This window comes from Heterodontus francisci, chromosome 10, assembly GCF_036365525.1.
Source record: "Heterodontus francisci isolate sHetFra1 chromosome 10, sHetFra1.hap1, whole genome shotgun sequence".
In the NCBI taxonomy this organism is placed as follows: Eukaryota; Metazoa; Chordata; class Chondrichthyes; order Heterodontiformes; family Heterodontidae; genus Heterodontus; species Heterodontus francisci.
This window is the reverse complement of record NC_090380.1, coordinates 73,905,198-73,927,282: the sequence shown is the minus strand read 5'-3', so window position 1 is coordinate 73,927,282 and position 22,085 is coordinate 73,905,198. Positions and strand designations below refer to the sequence as shown.

At 42.5% G+C, this 22,085-nt stretch overlaps 1 protein-coding gene across 5 annotated transcripts in view; it reads right to left on the bottom strand.

Moving 5' to 3' along the window:
• The window catches only part of wdr3 (WD repeat domain 3), a 74,399-nt gene that overhangs the window by 40,309 nt on the left and 12,005 nt on the right, over positions 1–22,085 (bottom strand). For 4 of the 5 annotated variants that reach the window (XM_068040749.1, XM_068040748.1, XM_068040751.1 and 1 more), the window contains 3 exons: positions 20,577–20,672; positions 19,336–19,437; positions 15,856–15,953 (listed from right to left, as the gene is read on the bottom strand). In XM_068040749.1, coding sequence (XP_067896850.1) covers positions 15,856–15,953; positions 19,336–19,437; positions 20,577–20,672 — 296 coding nt within the window. The remainder of the gene's footprint in view (positions 1–15,855; positions 15,954–19,335; positions 19,438–20,576; positions 20,673–22,085) is intronic. The other variant, XM_068040753.1, reaches the window with a different exon arrangement.

Here is a 22,085-nt window from a genome sequence, read left to right as displayed (position 1 = left end):
TTAAAGGAGCTTTTGATCAGTGAATATCAAGGGGTAGAAATATAACTGTTACACTCCCCAGCCCACATTGTTTTCACCCATTATCTTTAGTGTGGAGAAAATTGTGGCCTGCTCGGCGCAGAAACAAAATTTCTATTCCCTAACTTAGACGTAAACAGAAACTCATCCAACATCATTTTCCATCTGCTGCCCTGTATTTACTCATATGAACTTGTTGATTTTTTAGAAATTAATATATTGAGCAACTCTAAGCAGCTGAACATATTTTCTATTAACACATATTTATGATGTCTACCCATTATGAAGTGTTTTAAATTTAAATGAAGCTTTAAAAATAAATAAAATAGCTGCCCTGTGTATTACAGGCACATAGATGGCGGTATTGCACAGTGGCATAATTTTCTTTGGACTACCAATGTCATGACAGTGCTATAACAGCGACAGGATTCGAGTACAGGAGCAGGGATGTCTTGCTGCAATTATACAGGGCCTTGGTGAGGCCATAATTGGAATATTGTGTGCAGTTTTGGTCTCCTTATCTGAGGAAGGATGTTCTTGCTATAGAGAGAGTGCAGCGAAGGTTTACCAGACTGATTCCTGGGATGATGGGTCTGATGTATGAGGAGAGATTGAGTCAGTTAGGATTATATTCACTGGAGTTCAGAAGAGTGAGGGGGGATCTCATAGAAACCTATAAAATTCTAACAGGACTTGACAGGGTAGATGGAGTCCAGAACCAGGGGTCATAGTCTAAGGATACAGGGTAAACCCTTCAGGACTGAGATGAGGAGAAATTTCTTCACCCAGAGAGTGGTGAGCCTGTGGAATTCACTACCACAGAAAGCAGTTGAGGCCAAAACATTGTATGTTTTCAAGAAGGAGTTATATATAGCTCTTGGGTCTAAAGGGATCAAAGGATATGGGACGAAAGCGGGAACTGGTTACTGAGTTGGATGATCAGCCATAATCATAATGAGTAATGGAGCAGGCTCTAAGGGCCGAATGGCCTACTTGCGGGAACAGAATTTTCGAGAACAGAATAATATGAGGACATTTAAGGTGAAATAATTAATCAATCAAGTACTACTAATAAACTAACTTCGGAGCTGCAGGGAGGGACAGCTTATCAGAAATGACTTCATAGCTTCAGGGCTGCACAGACAGCTTATCAGAAGGAGTAGACTAACAAGAGAAAACTAACAGGACAACTGTAAGCTGCTTCATAATAGCCTATTGTATAGCAATCAGCCTAACGTTCCAAGGAGATAGAGGAATAAGAAACTGCTTGAGGAGAGGGTGACAAGGCAGTACCCCAATCAGGCCCTGACACCAAGAAACTACAAAGTTTGTAAACCAATTGGGAACATAAAGGGGGTGTCACTGATGCATATGAAGAACTATAAGAAAGGCTTGTTTTCCCTGCTCAAGCAGGAGGAGACAAGGGAGAGAAAAGGAGAGAAGAGCCCAGGTGTTGTTGCTGCTTGCTTTGCTGATGATGTAACCAAGAAGTACTGCAATAAAGTTTCTTAAAGCTACAGTCGGACTTCGTCTTTCTTTGTGTAACTAATGGGATCCAACACTACTCCTGGTCCTATTTTCTATGTTTCTTTTTTTAAAGTTTTTTTTGAGGACTCATGTATTTTAGAATTATGGACATTGTTTTATTTGGGAAAACTGAAAAGGATTCCATGGATTTTTTTTTCACTGGAGTCATTGAAATGACACAGAGGTCTTGTTTGAAAACAACATTTACTGGAAGTCACCTGTCTTCAGATAAATACCCAGCAGGGGCTTTTTGACTTGGGGGAGATGTTTACTGAGAAGTGACAGGTCAGGATTTACAGCGGTCAGTAGGCTTGACTCTTGAGATATTGTCTTTGGTTTAACTTTGGACAGTATGTTGGGGTGTGGACATTTTGAAAGCAGTTGGAGAAAACCAGCCAAGAGAACAGTCACCATCAGCACCCTCTTCCATCTCTGAGAACTTCCTGAGAATTGTGTAAGAAATAGAGAAACTGATGCTGCATTTCTCCTGAAAAGCCTGCCAGAAACCTCTGTTGTTGCATTTCTGGAGAGCCTGCCAAACTGATCTTCAACGTCACCTGAAAAGAACTGTTCTAGAAAGAGCCCAGTGACAGCTGTCTATGCGTATTTGGGATGCCAAACCAAAAAGGGACAAGTGACATCTTTCCATATCTCCTCTTCCTTTCTTCAAGAATTAGCAAGTATTTGGCCAAAGTATTCTTTTTTGACTTTTTTGTAACAGAGCTCTAAAGAAAAAAATCTCTATTTTTGCAGTTAACCGGTGTGTGGGTGTGAGGGGCTAAGGTAAAAGGGAACTTTCATATTTCGCTCTGTGTGTTATTGCTTTGCTTTGTTACTGGTTATGTCTTGATGATAATTTTGTTACTTATTAAAGAAACCTGGTTAGTATATTTTTTCTGGGATAGGGAGTAGAATATATGATTGACATTATAGGTAACTGGGTAAACATTAAAATATATGTTGTGCCTTTTGGAGAAGTGGAAATAGAAAAGACAGTGCACTCCTCCCATCTTGGTCATAACAGTAAACACAAGGAATTTGTTGTATTTGAGAAGTTGTGACAAAATATCTGGCTGATGTAATTGTAGTTAACCTTTCATAAAAATACTTCTTAAAAAAGAAAACCAGGCAATACAATAAAAGACAAAGAACTATGCTTTGATATATGTTTTTCACATTATAATTGATTTATTTGCAATTATTTTTTATTGAATTGTTTATCTTGAACATTTATTTGAAATGATCTGACTTCTGAGAGCCTTGAAAGGAGTGGGGAGAAGCCTGGAACAGGGGAGCCTAAACTTTCCTTAAGGGGCCAGATTGAGCACAAGGAAAGCAATAACAGCTTGCCTTAAATGGTCTCTTTTGGTCCAAGATCCTCTTCCCTCTGCTTTACCTGATGGGAAAGCTTTAACAGCTTTCCTAATCAAGCCAGAGTTAAAACTGTAGTCGGGGCTCAATGGTGTCATCAGACCCAAGTCTATTAAAATCACCCTTACAGCATCTGCAGTTCTTCCTGAAGCAGGTAACAACACTGAAACTGCCTCCCTATAAACCTCAGCCTCCACATTCTTCAGTCACTGCCAGGTGAATGCAGGTGGGTCTATAGAGGCAATGAGTACATAACGGCGGACTTAACTGTCCAGCTTTGGTACTAACTGGCACTTTTTCTCTGCTCCTGCTTCTCCACTAAGTCAATTACAAAAGAAGCAATGAAAGGAACCTTTAGTGTAATAAACTTCCATTGAAATTCAGTGAAACAGAAGTTCCTTACAGAATCCAGACAGGTAGGAATCTAGCCCAGCTACCACATTGCAGAATAAAATGTATGAGCTTCTCCCTTGACCAGCAATTATCCAGGAAACAAGCAGAACAAGGATAATGCACACCTTAGGTGCAAAAGTATATAATGCCTTAAACTCTTAGGCAGTTATTTCAGGCCAGACAGAAACTGGCTGGAATTGTGTATTTCATTCAACTCTCCATATTCCTGGCCACTATTGCACATTTGCTGCCAATATGAATGTCTGTATCGCCCCCAGTTACTAGTTCAAGTAACAATAAATTTCTTTTGTTATAAATGTGTCCGAGAGAGTAGCTAACAAAAGTATTTTTAGATTTTAATGCCACTTTCCTAGCAATGCTTACTGACAAAAAAAAACTTGAAAAATTATCAAAAGTGGTTTGGCTGATTTATGTTTTAAGTTGTATGAAAGCAAACATAAAATACCTATACAGAGCTATTTGGGAGTCCTCCAAATACAGTGTGGCAGCAGAACATTAGGGAGTCTGCCAAGAACTGAATGTTCCTTACTGCTTCACTTTAAAACACTACAATTTACTTGATGACGATTCTGTCACCATTTCGTGTGTTGTTGCTTCATAAACATTACCACTATATTTCCTCTATATTCTAGTGCTGGAATGCAGTTTTTCGATTTTACTTTCTGGCCTTGCTTGTTAGTCCTGAAAGTGGCAACTGGGGCATGTTTCCATGGAGAGTAGTGACTCTCTAAGTGCTTTGGCTGTGTGCCTAAACAGCGAGTGCTTTTCAAGCCATCAGCACCAACACAGCCAAACTTGACATGATTTGTCAACTTTCCATGCACACTTCTAGAAGGTGTTGTACAACAGTGATCAGGGGTAGGCATCCTGGCCAACCTTGTCTCTCCTGAACTCAGAATCACTGAGATCAACTGTAGTTACTTATCCAGAATCTGGGGAATTAGCTCATTTAGCATATGCCAAGAATCAAACCCAAAACCTCTTGATTCAGCGCCACACCATACAGTGTACTTAGCCATGAGACACTAGTTGAGAAATGGGAAAGATTTCACACTGGACACTTAAAAAAAAAGATTTTTCAAAACACCAGTCTCAAATTAGAATAATGTGCTGGAAGTCACAAGAAAAAAATTCTCTAATTCCTGTTAGTCAACTTTTCTGCCTACAGTATCCCTCAAAGCCAAATAAGTTTATAAATAGAGCAGACCAAAATGTAGTGTCTAGTGCAGTTAAAGTTCCAGCTCAACATTATAGACCGTATTAACTCACAAGATAGCTCTGGATGTGAAAGATCACAAGGCCAATCTTAGCTCATCCATTCAGAAAGAAGCTACAATTCCCCAATTAGCATGCAAGTGATTACAGGTTTTATGCCTCCACATTTCCCTGAACTCCACTCCAAATGCTGACCACCCTTTGTATGAAGAACTTCCTGACATACGTTCTAACATTGTCATTTTCCACTTTTAACCTAAACTCCCTTTTCCTATTGTTAGGGCTTAATTTGATGCAACATTCCAGAGTTACCTAATTTGTAGGCTTTGCTATTGTAAAGGCTGTTATGAAGCACCCTATAAGATGCCTCTTTCCTTGACTGATAAGCCCAAGTTTTCAAGCCTTTCATAAGCTCTCAGGGTCAATCTTGTTTTCTCTTCTGCTCCACCTCAAAGGCTCGAATGTTTGCCTTGTGAACCTGTGACAAAACTGGATAAGGTACTTGAGATGCAGTCTGAACACAGCAATGTGCAATTTAAGCATGACTTCCACATGCACTCTACTGTTTTGATGATGTAGTCAAAGATGCTACTCGCTTTGTTCCAGTGATGGTACATGTTAAGTAATCAACTTAACTAACCTGCTACGTTAATGTTGTTAATCTGTTAATTGTGTATCAATTGTTTGATTATATGCAGGTGGAGTGTGTTAATTGGGGCTTGAACACATATAAGCAGGCAAAAAGACTGGTGAAGGGTTTAAGTGAGGAGCCACATGTTTGTAATCCTTTTACTCTGCACAATAAATATGAAACTGAGTAAAGATGGGCTTGAGCATGATCCTTCCATAACAAGCTTTCTGGAGTTTAACATGGTAGCAGAGGATAGTTGCCTAAAGCTAAAGGTTGGAAATTAGGAATTTTTTTTTTTACATAGAAAACTAAAATTTCATGGGCTACTGTGGAATATGTGGCAGAAAGCAAGTGTAAGTTGTCAGGGTAAGATTACCTTCCGATGTTCTGAGTCTGAACCTTATGAACAGTGGAAGAATGAAGTGGATATGTGGACGCGGATTGCATCTCTACCAAAGAGGAAACAAGGTATGGCACTGACACTTCCTACCAAAAGTAAAATCAGATGTAAAGTGTTTTGTGAACTGGATGCTCATCAGTTGGATACTGAAGGGTTGGATCTTCTGTTAGAATTCTTGGATGAAGTCGACAAGAAAGATGACCTATTGAATGCATTTGAGGCATGGTCAGACTTTGACAGATTTCAGAAAACAGATGGTTATTCAATGGAGGAATATGGCTGCGTTTGCTGACACTGGCACATGCGCAAATACCGCCTGTTCCACTAAACCCTCACAGTCGGCAACGTTCAGGCAGCTGCCAGGACTAAAAATAGTGCTGCTCAAATAATCACACAAAGGCAACGTAAACCCATGGCAGCATACAATGGCGAGAGAGAGCGGGCGGTCGAGAGAGAGAGAGCGGTCCAGAGAGAGAGAGCGGGCGGGGGGCGGTCCAGAGAGAGAGCAGGCGGGGGGAGGGGGGGTCCAGAGAGAGAGAGAGAGCGGGCGGGGCGGCGGTCCAGAGAGAGCAGACGGTGGGGGGGGGGGGAGGGGGCCGGAGAGAGTAGGCGAGGCGGGGTGGGGGGGGGGGGGGGGCAGAGGGCGCGGAGAGAAAACGGGCGGGAGTGGGGGATGAGGAGAGTGCACCCACCGCCACCACCAAAGTCTTCGGCTGCTCTCTTGCCGCTTCCCCGCGTTACATGATGATATCATCTGCGCATGCGACAACCAGTCCTGGCAATGCGGAACGCAGCGCACACGCAGAGTGCAGGAGACCATTTGCGCATGTGTGCAATTTGGCGCAGTCTGATGACATCAGCAGCTGGCCACGTTGTCAAGAATCACTTTGGAGGAATAGATCATGGACTTTAACAGACTGTATTATAAAACAGAGGGTAATAGGGAATAAAAGGGCCCTGGTAAGATAATCGGTCATGATGGTAAGACAGTAGTTATCAAGCACGGAAATCAAACTGTTAAGGTTCATTCCTCACAATTGATTACAAAATCTCAGAATCTGAGCAGTTGATGGAGGGAAATGATGTACCTTGTACTTCAAATGCGCATGTGTTTTGTGATGAATGTCCCAAGGAACAGAATGAGGTAGATCAAGATTTGGATAATGTGAGGGATCATGAAACCCAAGAAAGAGCTATTGCATTCAAAGGACCATTGCCCCAAGTAGGTACTCGGGTAACATAGTCCAGAGAGGACTAAAAGATGGAGGGATGCAACAATTGTGGGATGTTCAGGAAAATCTACAGGCAAGTTTAAATATTAGTTAAATGTTCAAGATGATGGCCAAGAAGCAAGGTTCATGGACTGGCAAAATGGGCTGAAAGAGTGGAGGATAAGAATGCACAGTGCAAGTACTAATAGTGGGTCTGGAAGTGACTCTTGCATGAAGAAGCAATCACTTACTGGAGAAAGAGTCTCTGATAAAGCGTGAGGGAGATCTTCTAGCAGTCGTCCCAAAAAACATGAAAGTGCTATTCGAGGCCGTAGTTTGAGCAGATTTCACAATAAACAAAGGCTAAAGAGCAGTCTCGGAATAGAACTAGAACTAGAAACAGAAGTCCTCATGACTGTGAAGTTTTAGTGGCTGCCAATAAACTTGAGGATAAGAAGAAGCAAAACATAAGGAATTAGAAAGCTGGAGAGCGTTTGGAGTTTATTCTGAGGTACCAGATAGGGGATAGCCAGCCCTGTCACATAGATGGATTTGTACTGAAAAAGTCCTTCCCGATGAAACTTATAAGGCTAAAGCGAGGCTCATTGCAAGGGGTTTTGAAGAGTGACTGGGGGATACCGATGTTAGAGTGGACTCTCCTACAGCTGGAAAAGTAATTTTGAAAATCTTTCTTTTTCGGTCTTTTGGCCACATCTTCATGGGAGTGTAGACCCATTGACATAAAAGCTACAGTTCTGCAGGGTGATACTTTTCAGAGAGAAGTGTTTCTGAAACCACCCAGAGAAGCATCAGATGCAGAAGGAAAACTATGGAAACTGAACAAATGGATCTATGGCCTTACTGATGCTTCCAGGGTGTGGTATTTCTCCGAGATCTGTTTTGTTGAAAATTGGTTGTGTTCAACTAAAAGCAGATCCTGTAATGTTTTATTGGTATCAAAGGGAAACTTTCAGGCATCTTCATGATGCATGTAGATGATTGCTTATGGAGTGGTACTGTGGATTTTGAGAAATATGTTAAGATTTGCTAGTGCTCTTCGGGGGGGTTTAAACTAATTCAGCAGGGGAATGGGAACCTAAATTGTAGTTCCAGTGTACAGGATGTTGAGAGTAGTGAGGTCAGGGATAAGGTTACAAGGACGCAAGAGGGCACTGGCAAGCAAGAACTTGGTTTAAAGTGTGTCTACTTCAACGCCAGGAGCATCCGGAATAAGGTGGGTGAGCTTGCAGCATGGGTTGGTACCTGGGATCTCGATGTAGTGGCCATTTCGGAGACATGGGTAGAGCAGGGGCAGGAATGGATGTTGCAGGTTCCGGGATTTAGATGTTTCAGTAAGAACAGAGAAGATGGTAAAAGAGGAGGGGGTGTGGCATTTTTAATCAAGGAGAGTATTACAGCGGCAGAAAGGACGTTTGAGGACTCGTCCACTGAGGTAGTATGGGCCGAGGTTAGAAACAGGAGAGGAGAGGTCACCCTGTTGGGAGTCTTCTATAGACCTCCGAATAGTTCCAGAGATGTAGAGGAAAGGATAGCGAAGATGATTCTCGACAGGGGCGAGAGTAACAGGGTAGTTGTTATGGGGGACTTTAACTTTCCAAATATTGACTGGAAATACTATAGTTCGAGTACTTTAGATGGGTCAGTTTTTGTCCAGTGTGTGCAGGAGGGTTTTCTGACACAGTATGTAGACAGGCCAACCAGGGGCGATGCCACATTGGATTTGGTACTGGGTAATGAACCCAGCCAGGTGTTAGATTTAGATGTAGGTGAGCACTTTGGTGATAGTGATCACAATTCGGTTAGGTTTACCTTAGCGATGGGCAGGGACAGGTATATACCGCAGGGCAAGAATTATAGCTGGGGGAAAGGAAATTATGATGCGATTAGGCAAGATTTAGGATGCGTAGGATGGGGAAGGAAACTGCAGGGGATGGGCACAATCGAAATGTGGAGCTTATTCAAGGAGCAGCTACTGCGTGTCCTTGATAAGTATGTACCTGTCAGGCAGGGAGGAAGTTGTCGAGCGAGGGAGCCGTGGTTTACCAAAGAAGTTGAAGCGCTTGTCAAGAGGAAGAAGGCGGCTTATGTTAGGATGAGACGTGAAGGCTCAGTTAGGGCGCTTGAGAGTTACAAACTAGCCAGGAAGGATCTAAAGGGAGAGCTAAGAAGAGCAAGGAGAGGACACGAGAAGTCATTGGCGGATAGGATCAAGGAAAACCCTAAGGCTTTCTATAGGTATATCAGGAATAAAAGAATGACTAGAGTTAGATTAGGGCCAATCAAGGATAGTAGTGGGAAGTTCTGTGTGGAATTAGAGGAGATAGGGAAGCGTTAAATGAATATTTTTCGTCAGTATTTACAGTAGAGAAAGAAAATGTTGTCGAGGAGAATACTGAGATTCAGACTACTAGGCTAGATGGGATTGAGGTTCACAAGGAGGAGGTGTTAGCAATTTTGGAAAGTGTGAAAATAGATAAGTCCCCTGGGCCAGATGGGATTTATCCTAGGATTCTCTGGGAAGCCAGGGAGGAGATTGCAGAGCCTTTGTCCTTGATCTTTATGTCGTCATTGTCGACAGGAATAGTGCCGGAAGACTGGAGGATAGCAAATGTTGTCCCCTTGTTCAAGAAGGGGAGTAGAGACAGCCCTGGTAATTATAGACCTGTGAGCCTTACTTCGGTTGTGGGTAAATTGTTGGAAAAGGTTATGAGACAGGATTTATAATCATCTTGAAAAGAATAAGTTCATTAGCGATAGTCAGCACGGTTTTGTGAAGGGTAGGTCGTGCCTCACAAACCTTATTGAGTTTTTCGAGAAGGTGACCAAACAGGTGGATGAGGGTAAAGTAGTGGATGTGGTGTATATGGATTTCAGTAAGGCGTTTGATAAGGTTCCCCACGGTAGGCTATTGCAGAAAATACGGAAGTATGGGGTTGAAGGTGATTTAGAGCTTTGGATCAGAAATTGGCTAGCTGAAAGAAGACAGAGGGTGGTGGTTGATGGCAAATGTTCATCCTGGAGTTTAGTTACTAGTGGTGTATCGCAAGGATCTGTTTTGGGGCCACTGCTGTTTGTCATTTTTATAAATGACCTGGAAGAGGGTGTAGAAGGGTGGGTTAGTAAATTTGCGGATGACACGAAGGTCGGTGGAGTTGTGGATAGTGCCGAAGGATGTTGTAGGGTACAGAGGGACATAGATAAGCTGCAGAGCTGGGCTGAGAGATGGCAAATGGAGTTTAATGCGGAAAAGTGTGAGGTGATTCACTTTGGAAGGAGTAACAGGAATGCAGAGTACTGGGCTAATGGGAAGATTCTTGGTAGTGTAGATGAACAGAGAGATCTTGGTGTCCAGGTACATAAATCCCTGAAAGTTGCTACCCAGGTTAATAGGGCTGTTAAGAAGGCATATGGTGTGTTAGCTTTTATTAGTAGGAGGATCGAGTTTCGGAGCCACGAGGTCATGCTGCAGCTGTACAAAACTCTGGTGAGACCGCACCTGGAGTATTGCATGCAGTTCTGGTCACCGCATTATAGGAAGGATGTGGAAGCTTTGGAAAGGGTGCAGAGGAGATTTACTAGGATGTTGCCTGGTATGGAGGGAAGGTCTTACGAGGAAAGGCTGAGGGACTTGAGGTTGTTTTCGTTGGAGAGAAGGAGGAGGAGAGGTGACTTAATAGAGACATATAAGATAATCAGAGGGTTAGATAGGGTGGATAGTGAGAGTCTTTTTCCTCGGATGGTGATGGCAAACATGAGGGGACATAGCTTCAAGTTGAGGGGTGATAGATATAGGACAGATGTTAGAGGTAGTTTCTTTACTCAGAGTAGTAGGGGCGTGGAACGCCCTGCCTGCAACAGTAGTAGACTCTCCAACTTTAAGGGCATTTAAGTGGTCATTGGATAGACATAGGGATGAAAATGGAATAGTGTAGGTCAGATGGTTTCACAGGTCGGCGCAACATCGAGGGCCGAAGGGCCTGTACTGCGCTGTAATGTTCTAATTCTAATTAGGGCAGAATTTAAGATTGGGAGTTAGGCTTGTGGGGCCTTTAAATATATTGGCTTAGATATTAAGCAGACTAAGTCTGGAATAACTTTAAATCAACAATCCTATTTAGAGAGTGTTACTCCCATCTTGGTTAATCATGTAAGGTTATCACAAAAAGATGATGTATCTAAAGCAGAGACTGAGCAATTGCAAAGCTTGATTGGTCAATTAAACTGGTTGTGCTCTCAGACTAGGCCTGATGCTAGTTTTTGATGTGCTGGAGTTGAGCACGATGATGAAACATCTGAAAGTTAAGAATGTTTTAAGGGCAAATAAAACAGTAAGAAACTAAATCTGGAGAAATTAACATGAAGCTAATTTTTTTTATTGATGCTTCACACACTAATCTTGCTGATGAGTATTCGGGTGCAGCTGGTTTCATAATATTTCTGATGGGTGAAAATGGGAAATGTTGTCCTTTTAGCTTGGGAGGCTAAGAAAATAAAACAGGTCATTAAAAACACTTTAGCTGCAGAAACACTGGGGGCTGAATTTTACCAGCCCCTCGATGCTGCAGGTTGCGGTCTGGTAAAATGCTGCGGGGAGAGGCTCGCCTCGACCTGCGACGTCAAAGAGCCCGCTGCATATTACCGGCAGGACCTTGGTGCGGTCCCCCCCACCCGCTGCACAGCGGCGGCACAATTAGCATATGGTAAACAGTACTTACCTTTGCTGATTATGCAGCCCACTGTCTCTCCATGGACAGTTCCTGATTTTTCGATGAACGGTGGCCGTCACGTGCCATCCCGTTCACGACTGGAAAAGCCAGTGGGTCCACAGAGGCAAAAGGTTTCGCGGCAGAAGGTAAGTTTCTTTTCGGGGGTCTCATTCTGCATATTTAGAGGGAGGGAGGCATTACAGGGGTTTCACTCTGCATTCTTAAAGGAAGGAGGGAGGGGGCATACACAGGGGTCTCACACTGCATTCTTAAAGGGAAGGGGTCTGAGATTATTGGTGGGAAAGCTCTGCTGGCATTAAGGGAGGTACTGTGTACCATCTCTCTGTTAAGAGTGTATGCTCTGTGTTTGTTTGTTTGTTTGTGTTTGTGAGGGAGCAATGGCACACTAGGCACCCTATGTGCGGGGAGGGTGCCAGAAAGGGCAGGAGCATTAAGCGTATGGATGGTGGGAGCAATCGATTCAGCTGGTAAGATCTTGATGTGGTCATGCTGTGCCACTCAGTGTTGGCCAAGATGGGCAATGCCATGCCATGCCACATAGTTGATCCAGGAAAGCAGCTGATGAACCTGTCAACACCAATCCCCGCCCTGTTCGGAACCTTCGAATACATGAAGGGATCAACTTTATTTTATCACATGGAAATAGGTATGGCTCATCCTACATTGTGTGATCCTCTGCTCCTGAGGATCCGTATGTGCCAGAAGCAATATCAACAGACAGGTGTGAGCCACGAAAAGGCCCCCGGTCGTAAGCAGAATTCCCCAAGGGGAGCTTGCCATTACGTTTTCTGTGCATCTACAGGCCCCACATGACATGCCATCGGATGTCAGAACACCAGTGTCAGAAGCGATTGCGCCTTTAGAGAGGGTGGTGACACGTCTCTGTGTCCTGCTCAAGGATGACTGCAGCCCATGGGCTCCGGTGGACATCCCATCCCTTTGTTCCTCATAGTGGCAGCAGTTCTCAAGCCTGATGCCTCTGCAGCCTAATAGGGGCCCACCAGAGACCTTTGTGGGGTCACACAGTGAGCAGTACACCGCTGCATCAGGGAGGTCACCAATGCCCTGCACCGGAAGGTCAGTGAGAATGTCCACTTCAGGACAGACTCTCACAGCCAGGCCCAGAGGGCCATTGGTTCCGGCACCATTGCCGGAGAACCACAGGTTGTAATGTTCATAGACTGCACTCATGTGGCCATCAGGCCTCCTGCCAGGCTACCACCTGCAGACGTCACCATTAAAGGTGCCCTCTCAATCTAGGATCACCGCAGATGCTTGCTGCGAATGTGTGACCATTTCTCAGGCACCTGGGTCTTGCATCAGTCCCGGCTGCCACCGATGTTCACTAAGCTGGCTCAGACGGAGGTGTGGTTTTTGGAGATAAGGGCTATCCTTTGCAGACATGGCTCCTGACACCAGTGAGAGACCCCACCACTGTTGAAGAAGAGAGATACAATGCCAGCCACTGAGCTACAAGAGCCACCATTGAACAGGAGATCGGCATGCTGAAAGAGAGCCTCCAATTACAGGCCAGCTACCCAACCTGGACCCAACAACATGTGTCTGGTTTGGCCCATCTTCAGGCTTCGGCTTTCTGGCTGGGGTCGGGTCGGGCCGAGTACAAGTAGAGTCGGGTCGGGCCAGACACGCAGGGTCAGTGCTGTGCCGGTACGTATTAAAAATAAACTTACCTGAGCTGAGAGTCTGGGATGAAACTGAGTCTGCGCAGTGAGCGAGTGACGTCACCATGACGTGATCATGCATCTGCGGCAGCTTCACGGAGGTTCCGAGTCGGGAGGTAAGTAAACGGATGGCCGGGTCAGGTCAAGTCGGGGCAGGCTCAGGTCAAGTCAGGCTTGGGGCAAAAGCGTAGGGACTCTGGCCGGGATGGGCTCGGGCCCACGGTGGTTCAGTCGGGTTCGGGTCCGGTTCGTTTTCCTGACATAAAGTAGGCCTCTACCTCCAAAGCCTGTATGGATAGGGTGATGCCCTGTACAACGGGCCGAAAAGGCCAGCTCCTTTCTTTGCTGCTCTGCACAACTACACACTCAATTGGGACCAGGCCTGACATGATGAGGACAGACATCAACAGGATTCCTCCTCGGACTATGAGGATGCTGAGGACCTACAACATGAAAAACGCATGGGAGGGCAGATGGCACCCAGGCTCTGACACACAGGGCTAGCAGTGAGCTAGGGGCGTACAGAAGTGGCTTATCAGACAAAGGCTGTCTGCTCCATAGGAGCCGACATGAGCTCTGCAAGCCACACATCACACTCCCGCACCTGCTGTGCACCAGTCCACATCTGCAGCATCCCTGTGTAAACCATTAGTGGCTCAGTCAGCTGCTGCCTCTGCCTATGTTACTGCATCCATGGAGATACTCATGAGTAATGGTGGCATGGCAATGATATTGCATACGTTGGCTCTCCTGAAAGCCAACGGTGCAAAGAGATGTGACTTTGGCGCTACATGCTGGCACACATCATTCACACAGAGAAATGGATACACATGTTGGCGAGGAACATTTGGTGAAAGACATATTTATATTGCTGTGATACCCGTGCATTTCCAAACCTCTAATACCTTTTTATGGTCTATTTAAGTCTCACGTCCTGGAATGTGCAAATTTACAATTATTCACCCAGGTGTGGCACGCCTACAAAAAGGAATGTTACACTTGAGTGGGAAGATGATTCCAACTTCACAGGACACTGGGACACAGCAGGGTAAGTATGTGGCGGCAAAGCAGAAAGGGCTGGGGTCACTCAGCAGGTCAGGCAGCATCTGTGGAGGGAGAAGCAGAGTTAACTTTTAGGTCTGTGAACTTAGACAAGTTAACTCTGCTTCTCTCTCCACAGATGCTGCCTGAACTGCTGGATGTCTGCAGTGCTTTTTGCTTTGCTGCCAGATTGACAGCAGCCCCACTCTTCAGCAGTCAGGTAAGTATTCGTCGACAGCTGTCAAGAAGCAGGTGCTGTGGCGCTTAACTTTTGCACAACTGTCAAAAACTCTCGCCGTGCCGTATGTCCCACTTCTCCCCACATAATATTGTGTGGGGGGGGCGACGCGCAGCCTCTATGGAAATCATATTAATCGCGGGGGCTCGGTGGCAGCTGGCGAATGCGGGTGTGCTGCCGCGTTCAAAGGGCACCACCGCAGAGTGTGGCGCCCCAATAAAATTCAGCCCCGAGTCTTGTGGAAGTAATGGATATGGGATTCTATTAGTCAAATATTTTGGATGAAATTCTGAACAAGGGACATACTGAAGATCGGATGCCCATTGAATGTTATGTGGATAATCGTTCTTTGTGGGACAATGTACACTCTACAAAAAGTGTGAGTAAGAAAAGACTACGTATTGACCTTGCTGGATTGAAACAAATGCTGAAGAGAAAGGAAATCTGAAAATTTATATAGGTAGGTGCAAGTCATCAGCTATCCAATTATTTCACAAAAAGAAATGCCAGTACAATGAAATTATTAGGGGTACTAGAGGAGGGGTGTCTCTCAATGTATTACTTTGTACCAATCTGGAATTTACTTTGATTTTATTTTGAAATGTTGTCTGAGCATGTTAATCCACGTTGTATTATAAAAAAAGGAAAGGAATCTGTTAATTGTGAATCAGTTGTTCGATTATATGCAGGTGGAGGGTGTTAACTGTGGTCTGACTTGGGCACTTGTAAGCAGACACTTACTGAGACTGGCGAAGGGTCTGAGTGAGGAGCTACATGTTTGTAATCCTTTTACACTGTGCATTAAATGTGAAACTGAGAAAAGATAGGCTCCAGCATTATCCTTCCATTACAAGCTTTCTGAAGTTTAACAGATGTGATTATTTGTGCTACTCACAAAATTTCACTTTCAAACATTGGTCCTAACATTTCAACTTTTCCAACAAAGCTTATCCCAGATAGTACAACTAAAAACAAGGAGCTTGTGACATGACATATCTCTCACTCTTCAATTGTGGAACATGAGCAGGAAAACTAAATAAACCATTCTCTTTGCCAATATAAGTGTAGATCTAACATAAATATTTATGGTGCCTGAATTCTAATTGTTCTTAACACTACAACTGAGAGCATCAGAATGAGCTATCGATGAAGCTGCAAGTAATAACTTCTGTTTTACTTGATGCAAGCACCCACTGTAAGACATCAGCTCACACACTTTAAAGAAATACCCTCCTGTGAGATGTTTGAATTTAGATGAAGCAGCTTACTCGAGATTTGTTAGTGGGGGGAAAATTCCAACAAAAGAGACTTTCCCTCGAACGTTATTCGTGGAGTCAAATCAAATATACTTTCACTCACTTTGCCTTTTTCTTTGCTTTCTTTTGTTTCTTTACCATCTTTTTATTCACTTCCTCTTCACTTAGGATCTTAAAAACTTCAAGAACACCATCTGTGCCCTGAAAAGCAATTGTAAAACACAGGATGAACACATGTTGTTAACAAGACAGTTTTGCACTGCAAGCCCAGTTTTACTCCATTTAAGATTTAGCATGATCGATAAAATTAGAAATTTGTAATTATCTTTTAACCTAATTTACGGTCAACTCTCCCTTCTGTAAAAACAATTAGTCCTCCGTGAAATGACTACCAAGATGATTCAAATCTTTGTAACTGCAGTTTAAAGGGTTATTTTATGACAATTTTGATTATTTAAAGGAGTGATATGTGTAAGAGTTGTGGTTAATATTTAAATTCAATGAAGAATATATTTATTCTACAGTCACAATGGACTATTGTCCAATTAGGTTCTCTGGATGTGTATATTTTATTTTAGTCTACTTATCGAATAAGCATGCATCTATATATTAAATTCAGACTGGGGGCATTCCTATTTCAACCTTTATGGAGAAATCATAATCGTATTCACATCGCATTGCAACACCTGTTACATCTATAGGTGACACTTAAGATTTTAAATGTTAGATGTTTCAAAAATCACTGAAAATGCTTTCTGAAAAAAAAATCACAATTTCTAATTGTTACGGACAGGTGAAAAATGATAGGGATGGTTCCCCCTTTTTCATCTCGAGTGACTGAAGACAGCATTTTTTTTTTAAAGAAGTATTTTTTAACCCGAGTGCTTTAATTGTCAAGAACAGACAAATTGCAGGTTTTATCATAAGTTTAAAAGAAAATGTTTATTATACAACACCTGAAATATATGCAAAACCCACTGTCAAAATCATACAGATATACACACACATGAAAATATAGAGATTATAAAGATAACATGCATTATATCTGATTTAAGAGAGTCCTCTGTTGAACTTGCTTTTCCCCAGGGTGAAGGCTTGAAACTGTGCAGGCCTGTAATCTTTTCCCTTGTTCACTGAAGAACATCTTGGGAGGTTCAGAAAGACAGATGACCTGCTGCAGATTGCTCCTGTTATTTTATTTAGAGATACAGCACTGAAACAGGCCCTTCGGCCCACCGAGTCCGTGCCGACCAAGAACTACCCATTTATACTAACCCTACAGTAAGCCCATATTCCCTACCACCTACCTACACTAGGGGCAATTTACAATGGCCAATTTACCTATCACCTGCAAGTCTTTGGCGGTGGGAGGAAACCGGAGCACCCGGCGAAAACCCACGCGGTCACAGGGAGAACTTGCAAACTCCGTGCAGGCAGTACCCAGAATTGAACCCGGGTCCCTGGAGCTGTGAGGCTGCGGTGCTAACCACTGCGCCGCCCTTATATTCCAGCCAAAAGTCAACGGTGAAGTCCTGGTATGATTTCTCAAGTAGGGAGTTCAAGGCCAACTCCAGTCACTGCCTACATGTTGTTCAAAACTGGGAATCTTAGGCAGGGTCTCTTCTCTTTGATGTTATACGTGGATTTCCTTTGCCCAGAATATGCCTTTATTAAAACTGCTTATCAGAACCCTAGTTTGTGTCATGGGGCTACAACTTCTCTTTCCATTGTTCTCATAGTTTCTGATGGCGAGGCTGTTGTTATACAATGGAGTCCGGCTGTCATTCACCCTCATCTCACCTTGATAAAGTAAGGCTTTTCACACCCATTCTTTGGAATTTGAGTATGGAGTTGAAAAAGTCTGCAACAGTATTGTTACCCCAATCAGTTGGAGAGAAGCAAACACTACTACACACAGGGTCATTTGCATTTTAATAATTTCTCAGGAATGTGTCCAGAAAGGTTATTTGTATTTTAATGACTTCTCCAAGACTTTTCCAGACATGAATATTAGCTGAGTTCTTGTAGTTTTATGTCTACCGGCAGGAAAGGAAAGGTCACCTGACCTCTTACTCCATTTTATTTACAAAAAAAGCATCTGTTTCAGATTTACTTCTTAAGTCCATTTTAGAGTTCATAAGTTCAAATTGCGTGGCCGTGGCATAATGTCCAAAAATGAGTTCAAACAAAATTGTAACAAAAAATAACAAGGACATAATTACATTCATTAATTGAATTGTCTTGTGTATTTTAATATAGTCATTAAAATCTTTACAAAACCCTGGCCTTTGAGCTGATATTTGTTCCTAGCTCTGTAATGCTGAGTGCTCAATTTCAATTGTATAGTGTACCTAACTTACCACAATGTGTCAGCCATCAGCTGTATTGAAAGAATATTTCTCGAGTATCTAGCAGCTTCTGCCCAGTAGTTTGCCTTCAAATAATTTTGAAAAACAGGAGGACGAATTTCAAAGACATTTTTGAATAGTTTTTAAAGAGGCAATGCGTGAGAGATAGGAAGAAATGACAGTGTTCTGATTACATGTGTGCTGTTATTTTTCTGTTCTATAAGCTTCAGAAAGATTATTGAGTTGAGGGGAGAGACAGAGCAAGAGAGAGTATGCGTGAGTGAGAGAGTGAGTTTTTCATCTGGCAAATGTTTAGTCTTTAAAAAAAAAAAGAATTTTTTTTAAAAAGTTGAATTTTGAAGCCAATGAATTATCTACACCTGTGAACAGAAAAAGACGCAAAGGCTGACAGTCTTTTCTCATTCTTTCGATTTAAAAAAAATAAGCAAACAAAATCCCTTTGAAGGAAACTGAAAAGGGGGTGGGGGGGGGGAAAAAGGTAAGAGGGAAACCAGCTTAAGGTGAGGGCTTTGCACTACCTACCCTTGGAGAGAGCAAGTGGGAGTGATGGGTGAGGTAGATAGTGGATTAAGGGTGAGGTGTGTGGCAGCAGAGAGATGGGGACACAATGATATGAAGTTGAGTGGGTGATTTAAAGGGAAAGAAGTAATGGGAGCGAGAGGTTGGCAGGAAGGGTGTGCGGCAGGGGAGATGAATGGGTAAAGGGACATGATGCACTTTAGGTTTATTTTCAGTTACTGTTTGAGAGTCATCTAATTTCACACAGCTGATTAAGAACAATGAGCTGTTTAATAACTAAAATCTGAATCTCGTAAGGGTTCTTGATCAGAATCTTTCCTGAGCCCTACTACTGATATAGAAAGAAATACTTGCATTTATATAGCACTTTTCATATCATTGGGATATCTCAAAGCACTTCAAAACCAACTTATTACTTTTTGAAATGTAGTTATTACTATTTTTGTAGGCAAAGGCTGTAGTCAATTTGTGCAAATAATGGTGATGTTGGTTGATCTAGGACTTATTTCAGAATTCTTTAATCAGATGTGTGGTAAATTTGAGCACTTAGGTTCCTGTATGCAAGTTTAGCCTGACACTACTCATAAAAAGATGTCAAACAATATGTAAAATAATTTGCCAAAGTAAATCAACAGATTACTTTAAATAGTTTGGGCCTAGCTCCTGGGCACATTTATAAACATAATGATACTTACATGACAGGCAACAATTTTGTTACTGAGATCTGTTGCTAAGGAAACAACACGATCTCTGCCCTCCCGAAATACAGAGCCGATCTTCCAACAGGTCAGTAGACCCTGTAAAGAAAATAGAAAAAGATTACAATCATAACTAGCTTTTAACTAGGAGCTACACTAGTATAATATGTCTCAGCTAATCACTCAATCAAAATGGATCTTGGCACAGCTCCACAAAAAGTAACCAATTGGCCTTTCACCGACCACTTACATTTCAAATTGCTATTTATTTCAGCATTTCTAATGTTTTTTTTCAATCAACTTCAATTTTACCCATGATTTTTTCTTTTTTTTTCTCAAAAGAGTTTCTCATTCCCATATCCTAATCTTCAGAAAGCAATGGCTGGATCACATACTTCTCCATAATTTGATCGCTGAATTCCCCACCATCAGTATCCTGGTGGTTACCATTGACCAGAAACTTAACTGGACCAGCCACATATACACTGACTACAAGAGCAGGTCAAAGGCTAGGAATTTTAACTCACCTCCTGACTCTCATACCCTGGCCACCACCTACAAGGCAAAAGTCAGGAGTGTGATGGAATATTCGCCAGTCGCCTGGAAAAGTGCAGCTCCAACAACATTCAAGAAGCTCGACATCATCCAGGACTTACTGGCACCCCATCCACCACCTTAAACATTCACTCTCTCCATTACTGACACATGATGGCAGTAGTGTGCTTTATCTACAAGATACACTGCAGCAACTTGCAAAGGCGCCTCAACAGCACCTCCCAAACTAGCTGCCTCTACCACCTAGAGGCCAACCATAACAGATGCATGGGAACACCATCACCTGCAAGTTCCCTCTAAATCACACCATCCTGACAATGGAAATATAATTTCTGTTCCTTCCCTATGGTTGGGTCAAAAACCTGGAACTCCCTCCTTAACAACACTGTTTTTGTACCTGCACCACATGAACTGCACTGGTTTAAGGCAGCAGCTCATCACCACCTTCTCAAGGGCAATTACGGATGGGCAATAAATGCTGGCCTAGCCATCCCATGAACAAATAAAAATAAAAATATGCTTGCTAGTTCAGATGAAGGTTGAAGGAGTTAAACTATTTGTTCTACTCAAGCTTGTATAAGATTGCAATGCAGGCTGTATTTTAAGAATATAAGCAATTCTGTTCAAACTAAGGATGTGATTACTAAGGAACAGAAGACTACAGTTACAGAAGTAAGATTCACCGCTTCTGGATTTTCATTCAGTTCCTCTTCAGTTACTTCAGTGTTTTCTAAAGGACTCTTTGTCTTTTTCATATCTGGTTCTCCAGCTTCTTTCTGCTGAAAAATAATCACAACACAGGATATGTATAAGGTAAATAAAGTCTGCTTGCTTTCTGTTTTTGGGCACAGACAACTTGTCAAAGATAAACCTGACTGGCCATTTCAGAATTAATGCAGTCTCAACTGTGTCTCACAGAAGAAATCTGAAGAAGAATTTTCTTCCTTGCAAAATCAATACCACCAGTCCAGGAGCAGCATAGCCTGTCCTTACTCAAGTTCCCGAATTGCCATACCCCAGCAAACTGACTTCAAGATCCTTATCTTCATTTTGGGGTCCATCCAAGGCCTTGCTCCAAATTTCCTCAGTGATCTTAAGGGAAATTCATGCATCCTCCAGACCTTTGATGGTCCTTGTTCTTTTCTCTCTCCATTAGTGGCTACTTTCAGCCATTATATCTCTGCCCTCTGCTACTGCCTCCTTCAAATAACTCTGCTTTTCTACCACACTCCCATTCAAAAGCTTCCTAAATACTGTCCTTGAAGAAAACAAATTTAAGAAATTCACAGAAGTATACTTCTTAAACTTTAATCACTTTAATTCTCTTTATTTATTCTTCCTTAAACAAAGGGGAACAAATACAGCAGTGAGAATAGCTGTTGCAGTCTTGATAGTTTGTGTTTTTACATTATATTTCAATCCCTCCTGCTCAGTGTTTTCCAGCATCCTGTAAAGCACTTCCTGTACATGGGAAGCGCTACAGAAATGTATGTTGAGTTGAAATTTTCCATAAACACTGGTATGAACAGCCTATCTATAGCAACCAGCTAAAGACAGTCCCATCAACAAGTAGAATAACCAAATATTTTTACACCAAATCATTTACACTTTGAAATGCATCCTGAATGAGGCCATTATGCACAGATGCCGCTGTAATAATCCAGATGGGACTTTGCTGGAAGTAGAATTTAAGCGTACCATAAATGCAACACGTTGAATTTTTCCAAGGAGCTTTCTAAATCCTTTAAAAGGGGAAATGCAAATATCACCCAATCTGTCTCTAAAGACAATAGAGAATTTAAACCTCTTTATTTGTATACCATTAAGTCAACGACTGTGCTGATTTTCTTCCGACGGGAAAATTGGGACTGTATTTGCACTCAAATGATGCAGTCTGTAATAATTATTTTATTTCAAAAATTTCATGTTTAAGTTATCAAAAGATCAAACAGAACTGATAAAATTTTCACATCAGTTGATGAGAAACAGATATTTATAGTACAGGTTGCATCATTCGGCTGATGACATTAAACCTCTTGAGGGTTACTTTTAATCTCTGGGCTCAGACAGCCAACAAAACACAAACTTCAATACTGCAGTTTACATCATCCAAACCCTTTATTATTAAGCTTCATGTAGCCTCAGGATTGTGGCAATATTATTCAACAGTGGCTTCTCAATCCTCAGTTTAA